Raw genomic sequence first — 13,191 nt, 5'->3', positions numbered from 1 at the left:
TTTATTTATTTATTTATTTATGTGAAACATGTAGACGTGGTGGTCCCGTTGACAGTGGTCACTGTCCCCCATGTAGCCTACTAGGCACGATGCAAACGGGAGGGCAAAGTAAATAGCGATCAATATAATGACTGCCAGACATTAGTTCTGTGGCAGAATATGCAACAAACCGGATCCGTTTAAGTGAAATCATCTCGGTTTAGTCACGCGTTGCATTCAGTGAGTAATAACACAAGGAAACACTATTTGAAATTCCATGTTTACATGCTTTGCGATTTCATTAAAAGGCACTATTAAAACAACATCACAGGATTTTGGGGCTAATTATAAATGGTTGTGGCACAGCGAGCAGACTTTTCTGTAAGTAGTAGCCCGCTATTTTTTTCTTTGCTTTGATTGGACGCTCCACACAGATGTGCACATCTGTGTATGATCCTTTAAAAGAAAGATGCAGAGGGTGTATAACATAATGTGATGAAATTGTACCTCTCCTGTTTTAAACACTGTATGAGATAGATGAGGGGGCATTGGGGGAGAGATATGGGGGAAGCAAGCGGGTGGGGTGTAGGGATGCAGCCATGTCGAAAAAGAGAGGAAATATAGAGAGACCTCGAGCACATTGCTTATTCAATGTGCCTGTATAAAGTGCTAGTGTGGTGGCATTAATAATAACAACTTATCTAATTCTTTAACTAACTGAGAGATTGACAAAATCGAGAGGGGTCCGGAGAGAATATGACAAAAAACTTTATCGTTAAAAAGGCAACAACAAAGCCGAGTGGTTTGCAAAGCACTCCCGAATGAATCCCGTACAGCTCCTTATATCCCCAATCCTTTACTCAATACAAAGTTGGACTTTCATCAGATATTGATGTGCATAGAATGTTTTTCTGGGTCACACTGTGTGGATGTCAGTATACTCTCCTGTCTTCTGAATCCCAATGTGACCTTAGAACATATATTATCCTTATACAAACAGAGATGATGCACACGTGTGAATGTAAGCATTGTCCTCAGAGAGTACATCAAAATGGGAGTACACTGGACCCTCTCACTGATGTGCCACATGGCCCATCAGATGGGAATGGACTGGACTCACTCACTGGTGCCACATGGCACATAACATCTAGGCTAAAGGTGATCAGCTGTTCTCCACTATTAAAGTATCTATATGATATGTAGGCCTAATACTAGTCATAGCTTACCATAAAATGTAAGGTTAATTTCTACCACACTAGCTTTCTGTGAGTACATCGTTGCAAACTGTGGTGGACGAAACCAAGGGGAACGTTAGACAGAAACGGTTGGAGCGTAGCACGGTGTCTTCCCGTTTATATTGGGGGGAAAAACTCTCTCAGGCGGACGGTATGTTACTGTTCAACAGAGGTATACTCTGTACGTGCCAAGGATTGACAGCGCTTGGTAATAATATACACATCTCCCACTGCACACTCACTGCATCGCTGCCCAACACTCCATAACGATAAGTGGCAGTAGCTGAAGTGAATATGGCGGTATCCTTAGCCGTGACTGTGTGCTGTTCCTTGTCTTTGATAAAGAGACAAGGAACCAACACACACGCACACACACACACACTTTGACACACTTATTCAATGTTGTACGTCCTGGCACTTAATGTACACATTATTGTATGTTATAGGTCCTGGCACTTAAAAATAGTACTGAGCACCGTGTAGCATCTTATCCTAGCTATCTATGTTGGATACAGGGAATGAGTTAACCTAACAACTGTAGTGCTCGGTTCTTGGTTCTATGAACATCCTTACTGTACCGACAGCGATACATTGTTGTTTCTCTTTCCTCTGACAAATGTACTTACTGTAAGCCACGTTTGATAAAAGGGATTTATTAATGCCCTCAATGTAAATGGTTGTTGATCCCCTTACACACACAAACACACACATGCACACTATCTCTCGCTTTAATTCATGTGTATTTGCTCTCAAATCTGTACACATATGACACCCCTACAACAAAGGAGAAGCAGAAAACGGTTGAGCAAAACAAATCTTGTATTTATATGGCAACAAGGCCACCGTAGCTACACACAGTTCCCCTCTCAGAATCGTTTTGAACCATTATTTATCTTTGTATTTGGTGTCTTTCTCCTCACTGTTGGGCAGGCCTGTCTGCCCCGGGAAGGGGGCGATCTTCAGGAAGAAGTAGGGGTTACTGTGGACGCGCAGGGCCACCAGGATGGGGACCAGGGCGTAGAGAACGTTCGCCATCAACACGCAGCACAGCGAGTCGCCAGGGATACGGAACGGGGCCGAGGTGCGTTGATGGAGGGACGCTCCGATATGGGCCCACTGGCACTGGAGAGAGAGAGAGAGAGAGATGGTTGGGGGTGAAATTATGTAACGGCAAGGACAGGAGAGTGTCGTGGCCACGGTGTTCCGACGCCCCGCTAATGTCCACAACCTACCTGCAGGCTCGCATAAGCAAGAGGCCTGAATCCCCACCTGCTCCTACTTATGAAACGCATCCGGGTTCAGCGCTTGTCCCTTCCCTTTGGCTTCTAAAACAACTTATTCGTCAAAAGTAGTGAAGGTCAGGTAGTCCATGTGGACAAGCACAGATAAATAATGACTTATCCGTCTTCTTGTGGGTAGAAGGTAGGGTTAGACATAGACATAACACTTGTGACAGGTGCATTCCCCACCGCATTGAAGGTAAACCGCACTACTACGAAAAAGCCATCACACAACCCACTCCGCTGATGGGTTGAATTACAGAGCAGCCTCACTCCTGCCCTCTCTGTCCGAAATACTTTGTGCTGTTGACACGGATGTCAAGCCCATGCTGTGTTTGAACAAATTGTTATCAATCTCCTACAGAATAATCATCCACATTCCAACCAGACTGATTTGCAATATGGTCACTTCAGAGAAACTGCCTCAGGCCATGTCCACACACCAGCTAAGTGTGTAAATGCATTTTATTTTCTCTGCCTTTGGCCTTCCGTAGCCACAAGCTGGCATTTTCCACCTTCCAAAAAGCCTTTTAAGTGGATTAATCTCAAAATGCTGTTCTTGCGTTGCCATTTGGAAAGGCAAAGCGTATATTTCTGAAAACAGATGTATAATTGTGACGTGAACAGACGTTGGCGACTCTTTAAAGTAAACTTAAAGTGCAAGAGAGAATACACAAACAGTGTTTTTGCCAATACTGGTGAATTATTTAGAATGGACACCATCAAAGTGTTAGCCATCATCGTGTGGACATGCCCTTAGTCGATGTTGTGGAGAACTCGCAGTCAACAAAATCCATCAGTCTCAGTTCTCGTCCCAAGACGGTGTCACAGGGACTGTCTAACAGGTGGCAAAGCTACTAAAAAAGTTTGCTCTGATACTCGATCGGCAAACTCCGGCCGACCGCGTTGCGTCTGTCCCCCGCCAACGCACAGATTTACTCTTGGGGGAAATCAGATGGCTCCTGACGGCGGCGGCGGCGGCGGCGTGGGATCTTGCCCAGCCGCTAGTCATTTCACGGCTCAACTGTGGCCACAGTGCGGGCTGTTAGGACTCCTAGAAGTGGTTGATAAAATGCAGTCGCACGTCTGGAATTCACCTAAACTGAGCGAGGTATGTTTCACCTCTCGCTGGCTCCCCCCATGGGGGTCTCAGCAGCCCTTGTCGAGTTCAGCTCTTTGATGTGGCTAGTCACTGGGTCTGATTCTCTGCACCCACGCATGTTGCGTCATTTCATTCATATAGCCTATTTATAAAATTTGCACTCAGCTATTCTACGCCCGTCTAGTTTATTTTGAGACTTGGTTGTAGCACGGTTCAATGTGGATGATAACCCTTGGCTGCTCTTAGTCTCACTTGTATGTGGCTTCGATGAAAGCTTTGACTAAAATGTACCTAATTGTTTTAACCTTAAATCCCTTGTAGACTTACCCTTCACAGGAAAGTCTAGTGAATGTGGATTTGCCTAACCCAATTGATGGGACAAATAGTTTTATTTCTGTTGCCCACGAAGCCCACAAAGCCACTTCTCGTCTCTTTTCATCATACTCATTTGTCCATTGATAATTTCAAGTGGAGAAGATTGCATTGCACAGAGTGTGTGTTTCATAGCACGAGGACTCTGCTGAAGCAAATGATGGGAATCAAGGCGGAGATAATAGTATAACGGCTGGATACAAGATTGGTTACTTGGAAGTATGCATTCTGAGCTGCTGAGATCGCCATGGCGGTCCCCTGGCAGTCTTACCTGGATCAAAGCCCCTGCGAAGAACATGGTCCAGTCTGGCATCCATGTGCACCCGGGCTTGAGGAGTCCGTAGACAAAGGAGCCCAGTAGGGGCAGCCCATAGAAAAGGATCTGCAGCATCTGCAGGAAAACAGCAGAACACCGTTCAAAATACCGGTCAAAACAGCAGCAATAGCAAGGGTCTCTTTTAAAGCCTTTATTTTGTCCATTGTTGGCATCTACTCCTGACATTGTCCATTTGAGTACATAATATATCCCCTCTTGGATTTCAATCAGTAAACTATTGTGAAGTCAGAGTCGGATAGAGTTTTAAAATACAAATTAAATATTTGGACTTATGAATGCACAATGAATCAGATTAATGAAACTCCACTCAACTAAAAAAAGGGAATTCTTGTGTGTAGCTGATCAGAACTGTGGTCGTAACCTGATGGAAGTGCACAGCAACACACTCCAAAGGAAGAGCTCATTTCAAATCTATCAATGAAACGAGATACACGCCGATAATCTCAAACTCAGGGCTACACTGTACAGAACCGCTGTTGTTTTGAAAATCAGATCAAATTCGTGTTCCATGTTTCCTGGACTTGTCAAGATCAATTTAACACATGTGACATATTCTGTGACCCTAATTGCTGTGACCAGTTAGCAAAGAAGCTACTGGGGGAGATTTCGAGTGATCTTTTTCCTCCTTTATTCATATTTTTACATTCACACGTCAAAACAATTTCCTTCACACTGAGCGCAAAGGACATGTTTTAAATAAAAGCACATGAAAGGCACATTTTTCCTGCTGTTGTATAATAGCTTCACGCCACCTCACTGAGCTCTCTTTAATCCCAGTCTTTGGGCGCAGATGAATTCAAATGAACGTCTCTATCGGAGGGCCAATCAAAAACGCCCTTCAGCCTTTGGTTTGAGTGCGTTCCCAGTGCTTCCGCGGTCATCCGTCACGTGTAGTTCATCAGTGTGTGATTTAAAATGGCGGGTAACCGCAAGAGCAGCGTAACCCTGTGACGGCGACACACCAATCCCTCATGACCTCCCCCAGCCACACAGCCACACGGGACGCACAAGTTAACCACACACTCACACTCAAACACTAATCATAAACTACACACACACATGCACACTTCTGAAGGAGAGTGAGACAAGGCATGGTTTAAATGCTACACACACACACACACACACACACACACACACACACACACACACACACACACACACACACACACACACACACACACACACACACACACACACACACACACACACACACATAGCCGGTTTGATGCAGTTATATATGCGCTGGGTAGGGATTAGCTTATCAAGTTCTCGGCATGCAGTTCGCCCGTCTGATCAATGAAACGCAATTGTGTTTGGACAATGACAAGGTCTTTGGATAACCTATTGGCAGGCCTGCATACTGCTGAAATCTGACGCACCCCCCCCAACACACACACACACAACCATGTTAAAAAAACGAAACGCTCTCAAAAATAACATCCCACCATGACTTTTGGGAAGCCCACAGGGTCGCTTAGGTAGGGCTCGTATTGCTCCAGGTAAATGGAACATGCTTCTAGCGGGGAATCCAGAGCCACCTACGTTCATGAACAAACACAGAATAACGGTATATGTAGAAACCACTTTTCAAATTCAAAATACTCGCTTTAAGAATCACTACTTATAAGCACAACAACAAGCATAGAACAAGAATTATGGCATGCATGCATTAATAGTATGCACGAAACGTTGTTAAAGAGGACGAGTTAAATCATCTTGACTTCCAGCTGACCAGTTATTCTCCAGTGAGACTGGTGTATTTATTACCAGTCCTCTGAGGAGAGTGAAGGCCATGGCGGATAACAGGAGCAGTACCAGCACCAAATCCTGGGGGCGCCAGATCAGCTTCATGGTCTGCACATGTTGGGCCTGAAGCAGGACAGCAAAGGCAAACCAAAAGAGGTCAAGATCATAGTTAGCACTATATTCAGTTTCACCTAATTTCACCTAGACTCTGCATAGCCTCCCTCCCTTAAACCCCCCACCCCTCTTACGCCCTTGCTTTGTGTTGTACCTCCTGGCACTTAATGAAATACTTCTTGTATGTTGTATATCATGGCACTTAATGTACGCCCTTATTGTATGTTGTACGTAGTACTTAGCATTGTGTAGCATCTTATCCTAGCTATCTTTTTTGCATACGGGGAAGGGGTTAACAATTGTTAGTGCTTGGCACTTAGTTCTAAGCACATCTTTAGTGTACTGACAGCGATATATTGTTTCTCTTCTTCTGACAAATGTACTTATTTTAAGTCGTTTTGGATAGAAGAATCTGCTTTATATCTCAAGGCAAGATGAGGATACTCTGTTCTGCGTAAATACATGTATATAGTACATGTCTATAGATACGCTCCAAGGTGTTTGAACTCACATTGTATCCACCAATCAGTGGTCTGTCCTTGGCACGAATGAACAGGGTGATTGTCGCCCATACCGGCAGCAAAAGGAACACAAAGTTGATCCAGAAAGCTGGACGGATTTCCAACCCATATTTACCTGCCAAAATGTAGAAACAGCGTGTGTGTGAGAGTGAGAGAGAGAGCCTGTTCAGGGTTAGGGTTGGGGATGTGAGCGTGTGCTACAAGTTAAATTCAAAATGTGGAGAATCCGGCTTATTTTAATGGATTAATTGATCATGTTGTATTATTGGAAAGCCTTAAGCATTATTTGAATCATTAGCATTGAAATAATGGTAGTGATTCATTATATGATATATATTCCTCTGTCGATCAATTTCCTATTCTCTTGTGTATAAATTAGTATTCACACGACAGGGTGAGATCAGCTTGATGCAGGTTTTTGACACACACACAAACAGAGAAATCCAATGTCTTCAGTCTAAACAGTCTTTTACCATGGATGTGTCTTTCATGTCAGCAACATAAATGTCTGCATTGGTGGCTGGCAGCAGGAGATTTATAAACATGAAAGACTGTGTTAGCTAATGGGGATATTATAACAAAGCTCACGTATTTGAGACGAGTGTCGAAACAGAGGCATTTGAGTCGATTGCATAATTCACAGAAGATGTGGGCTAACAATATCTTTACACACAGAAGTGCTACTCTTCTGACACGATGATCAGGGGACGTCGGTGATGGATCGACAGATGTTAAGACCTTATTGCTTGTATAAGCAAGCAGGCCATTAAAGTGGAGTAGAGCAATCACTACTCACTGCTGTCAGATATAGGTCACATAAAATATATGACTATGACCAGCCAGGTAATAAAAATTTATGATCTGTGTTAAACAATCTGAGCTGAGTGTAGTGTCAGCATCTGGTTTGCTTCCAGATCTCTTATGTCCCTTTACCTGCCCTCAAGAGGGCCCTAGCTTGGTCTTCATGATCCAGTGTCATTGTCCATTACCTGGGGTTATTTGGCATTAAGTTAGCACGCGGATCCTAATAGGTATCAACGGACCAATGTGCACAGCCAGAAAGGCTCACCTTCCTTGCATACAATCACACTAAATCTAGGTGGCCCAAAGGAGCTTGGTACCAAAAAACGAGCACATATTGTAAACACTGAGGCTGCGGGACACATCCCTACATGCTTATCCTGACTAAACAAACGAGCTGATGGCCTGCAGGTGCGCATGAACTCCCTTTGGAAACGGAAACAGACGCTCACACTCTGGGCTTCGGTCGCAGCCTGGGAAGGCAGAGCGAGGCTGGTGGTGTACTTTATCGGTTGGTGGGGCTCCACGGTCGCCCAAATGTTGCCCGACCAAGGCCCGGATAGAGCGACTGGTGGAGAGGGGGATAGCGGATAATAAGCCAGGCTCACCTGCGACGATGCCAACGATAAACACGCTCATGTTGGCGCAGAGGGAGCCGGCCCAGAACAGCCCCATGGTACGGTAGGACTTCCTGGGAGGACGGACAGGGAGAACCACAGCGGTTGATGCTGAGCAGGTTGATGTTCAGTTCCAAATGCACAGTGAGAACAGCCTGAGAACGGTTCTTTCAGGGAGAACACACTCACACAAAAGGCTCCATTTAAAGCATTACGCATTTGTCATAAGAAAGAGAAACAATATATCGCTGTCGTTACAGTAAGGAAGTTCATAGAACGAAGTACCAAGCACTAACAATTGCGAGGTTAACCCATTCCCCGTATACAACAAAGACAGCTAGGATAAGATGCTACACAGTGCTCTATTTTTAAGTGCAAGGACGTACAGCGTACAATAAGTGCGTAAGAGGGGTGTGGAGGGGAGGGGGGAGTAAGGGGGGAGGCTATGCAGAGTCTAGGTGAACTTTGAACAAGCCTTGAGTCTTTTGCGGAGGCTTATTTAATTTTAGCAATGGCTCCTCACACCATGGCTGGATCTTGATTTGGAAGTCGATCTGACTTTACAAACCCAACTCTTGAACTCAGTGTGGGGTACTTTCTAACTGATCTGAGATAGACTCATCTTTATATACTCTTATATACTCTTATATACTGTTTTATTATGTTTTTTAATATGCTGCGTTTCTTTCAATAAACCTATAATATGCTCTTCTTTTATTTGCGGTCGAGTGTATGGATTGCCTGTAGCGCGAGGCAGGCCGTAAAACGCTGATGCAGGAGAAGCAATGAATCCGAGAGAAGAATTAGGAAGGCGTCGACCAGGAGATTAAATCATGAGTTCATCATAACAAAGTCAATATGTCCCCGGGGCCTGAGAGAAATCCATCCGCAGAACCGTGAGAGTATAGCGAAACCAAAACATCTCCGTGATACATTAAGATGGAGCGTATCATTCACATTTATGATTGCTTCCCTAGATACCGTGTTCGAGGCTGCGTAACGGCTGCGGTGACGAGGAAAGTGGCGATGCCCCTACCTGTCTGTTATCCTGCTGATCATCATCAGGTACATGACGAAGTGAACGATCCCATCCCAGTAGCACATCATAATGGCATAGGCTGAGCCCAGATATGGCTCCCCCTAGAACACACACATCAAATATAGATCTAGTGATTATCGTTTGCCAGGCCTCTGGCTATGGAATGACACCAAATGTCACATGTCCCTGTATAGTTTATGCATTATATGGATTTTCTTTTGGAAGTTTGGGATTGAGTTTTCTATCTAGGATTAAACGCATGATATCTATTATACTATTTAAATAGTGCATTTTGTACTATTTGTATGTACACACATTTACATTTACATTTATATTTGGGGCATTTAGGAGGTACTTTTATCCAAAGCGACTTACAAATACATTTGTCGGAAGGGAAACGTACTGTATATACATGCAATTAACCAACCTGAATTGCTTCAATTCATTTTGTCAGCTTCAATACATTTTGACTTACTGTTTTCTCATAGAATTCCATAAACCCAGAAACGACCCCATCTTGTTGCAAAGCGCTTATTAGGTCGATGACACACGTGAAGCAGAAAACAGCAAACACTAGAAAGAAAGAACAAGATAAAAAAAGGATGTTATATAAGGTTGTTCATTTCAATGAAAGACTTTCACGACCCATCACATCATAATCATACACGACTCCATTACATTTCTGGTACTTTGTTGGTCCTAGACTCCTTTGAAATCAGGTTGTTTTTTCTTCTGATCCACAATCCCAAGCGGTTTTATTCAATTGGTTCTGGAGTTCAACCCTGGAATTCAAAACTTGCTAAGCAACTACGGCTGTGGAACAAATGCCATTCAGTCATCCTAATGACTGTGATTGAAAGCGCCACTCTATTCCATGTAATTACCCATTCTGCTGCGTCAGTCTTTTATTTAAAAGTAGAAAAGAACATAACACATGCCTGAACACTCAATTCTATAAAAACATCAACACAATTAGTTGAAAAACATCTTCAACCACGTATTTTCACCTGTCCGCTCTGGAAATGTTTTTTTCCCCCCCCTGGGACCCTCAATGCCTTTTTCTCTCTATAATTTGACATATTTCCTTTGAAACATTCCCCTCCATCCACTTGAAGAAGGGAAGTTTCTTTATCTTTTTGGGCAGCCAGAGTAACATATGAGAACAGATGTGAACAAGAGTGACTTTCCACTGCGTTGACACTACTGGGAACTTGGAGTACTGGGAGTTGTACTTGGAAGCAAACCAGTTTCTAAGAACAGAACAGACATTTTCAAATGTCCAAGGTCCAAGCAGATCCACATGATATTTTGCAAGGGCAAGTTTTATAATGTCATATATCAGAATATGAATTATGCAAATCGCCTGATCTCCATATTTACACATAATGAAGATGTAGACTCTCATAAACAATAAAATAGGGGTAATGTAATGAAATTGAAGAATGCCATAGTAGAGTTCTGCTGCCCTAGTGCCACATGGGGGACATAACTAATACCAAGGCTTAAAGCTTTTCACGACTTTTCTGTCATATCTGTCCTTCAGGCACATATACACATGGGCAGGATTATGTGTTCACACAGATACAAATCAACACAACGCTTATTGCATGGAAAGACATAAACACACACACATCTACTGTAATGGGAACTGTTTGGTGTGTAATCCTTGGGGGGGGGAGAGATATGTCTTGGCATCTAACAGGAGACTATGAGGGGGAGTATGGCTCCAGAAACAGACCATGCCCCTCTGGTGTCTGTAATATCACTGGCATTGTTTTGGGTGGTTTATATACAATCAAATGAAATCAACTTTCTTCCATAATGATATTGCCATTGAGAATATTGGGACAGGTTTGAGTGGGTATTGAGGACTTGACTACTGGGCTTCAAATTGCAAAAAAAATGGTTGATGGAGGACTGCCAAATATGATGTCCTTTGGATGGCTTCCATTTTGGAAAATGTGGTAAAAGCCATTGTGTAGCTGTGCTATAAACGACCTGACTTTCTTAAATTACAGTATGCACCTCTCCCCTCCAACATCTCTTAAACACAATGATTTAGTTTGTCTCGGAGTGCCAATGTGACTGTACTGCAGCATAAACTCTATATATGTAGTGTATGTCCCTCTGCTATATTACATATATTAACCAAAGGACTTAGTCAAGTGCCACCCATGCCACACATGCCAGTGTGGTTTTAGTTTTCCTCTGATCCTTGAAGAGTGAAAGCAGCTTTAGGAATAACAAATGGTGACACAATGAGAACAATTCATGTTTTTAAATCCAACACAAGGTTCTGGGAAGGTTCTCGAAATCCTCTCTGCAAGTGTTGCAAGGATTTTAAATCCCAAGTTTCAAGCCGCTTCGGCAATGTTGGGAAACACAAGCATGTACATGAGGAATTACAATTCTATACGTTACCAAAGAATAAGATGTCTTTAGGTGGGTTGCCACGGGTTATGAGGAAGTAGAACAGAAATACGAGCACCAAAACAGCCATTCCAACCCCCAAGATCACATAGGGCCTGGGAGAGAAAACCACAGTTATTCATTCAAATTTGGCAACTGAATATATGAGATCGAGCTAAATTATAAATTCCAGTAATCAACATTGTTAAGCTTTATTTCGATTGCTTTCAGTACATAGTTACCTGTCGATTATTAACAAGCTTATTGTTTTCACAATGTCGTGCTCACCTCTTAACCCATTTAAGGTGATGTATGCAAGATTTGAGAGTGGTGAAAAGAGAGCCATCAGGATTTTGAAACTGAACAACCAAAATGCCAGTCATGTACTGGTGCATGTAAATGAGGGAAGATGTATATGCTTAGGGTATCATCCTCTAACAAAAAGACCAGCTTATTTAGAAAGTGTACTATGTAAGAAAGCCCAACAAAAGTATGGTGAGAGGAAAAGGAAAGGAAAGTTCCCTTGCCATCACGGCGATTCTACAGCATAAGAAAGATTTATGCACACATACTGTTTGTTTGAAGAATGGAAAAGCACAAGGCACAATGTGTGTCAGGAGCTATTTATCAAACTCCTCTGCACAGGTTGTATTGATTTTCAACCTCCACAAACTGAGAGGAGAACCAGCAGGGATATTCAAAAGACGTAGAGTGTATGCATTGGTAAAAAAGTGAAAAGGCCTTTAAAGTGAGAAATACCAGCCATTCAACGCTGTAACGTGTCAAACCTGCTTTTGTATTATATTCATCATCATTTGCAAAACAATATGAGTCATCATTAACAAACAAGGGGTCAGATACTGTTGTTTAAACAAATAAATATTTGAACAACTAATTGTGTTTGAGCACTTCAGATAAACTGACTGTGAAACATAGTTCCTGAGGTTTATGAAATTGTGGTAGTTATACTAATACTACTACTCCAGCATGACTAACCATTTGTTGGAAAGTATATACATTTTATGATTTACGTCTGCACGTTGTTTTTAAGTATACCATCTCCAATGAGATATTCAAAGGAGCGTCTCCTGCCTTATTATGCTGGTTCAGTTATAGTATAAGACGACAATTTATTTATCCCGACTCTGCAACCAAGAAAGAGTTTCTTGTGTATTTACTTCTAGCAAATGAAGGGAAAACAAGAAAGAAAGAAAGAAAGAGAAAAAGATACAAACTTACTCTTGAAGCTCAGGGATGCTGTTCATCGCATAAAGAACGCCAAGGGCGGAAAATGAAAACAAGAAAACTATGGTCTCCATCTTGTCGAACACGAATCCCTCTCCCTATAGAATCACAACCTTCGCTGAAATAAGAAGAATATTGGGTTTTAGTTTTAATATACTTGGGAAAAAAATCCCAAATGTGGCTCCTGTTCAAGAGAAAAAGTAATATGACCCAAACTTAAACAAGAATTTGATATGATTTTGGGGAAAAGGCAGCTCTTTCACTTACCTGCTGCTTGCCCTGTGGGTGGATTAATCAAATGTCTGGCCCAGAGCATACATGGCCTTGACACAGAAAATAATGAATTGGAGGCTATGACGCTTTGGGGAAGGTTATGCAAGTTGGTTTGGTCAGG

General features: G+C 42.7%; 1 protein-coding gene across 1 annotated transcript; it reads right to left on the bottom strand.

Annotated features, from left to right (window-relative positions):
* Positions 1 to 2,099: 2,099 nt before the first annotated feature.
* On the bottom strand, positions 2,100 to 12,871 carry tm6sf2b (transmembrane 6 superfamily member 2b; the record flags this gene model as incomplete). Its single annotated transcript, XM_079739252.1, has 10 exons — positions 2,100 to 2,336; positions 4,240 to 4,359; positions 5,751 to 5,843; positions 6,073 to 6,174; positions 6,677 to 6,801; positions 8,096 to 8,178; positions 9,141 to 9,244; positions 9,619 to 9,716; positions 11,565 to 11,668; positions 12,792 to 12,871. 10 exons carry the CDS (start codon positions 12,869 to 12,871, stop codon positions 2,100 to 2,102), a joined length of 1,146 nt encoding a protein of 381 aa, XP_079595378.1.
* Positions 12,872 to 13,191: the final 320 nt, after the last annotated feature.

Source organism: Pollachius pollachius (genome assembly GCF_949987615.1).
Source record: "Pollachius pollachius genome assembly, chromosome: 7".
Classification (NCBI taxonomy): Eukaryota; Metazoa; Chordata; class Actinopteri; order Gadiformes; family Gadidae; genus Pollachius; species Pollachius pollachius.
This window is presented reverse-complemented; position numbering and strand designations above follow the sequence as displayed.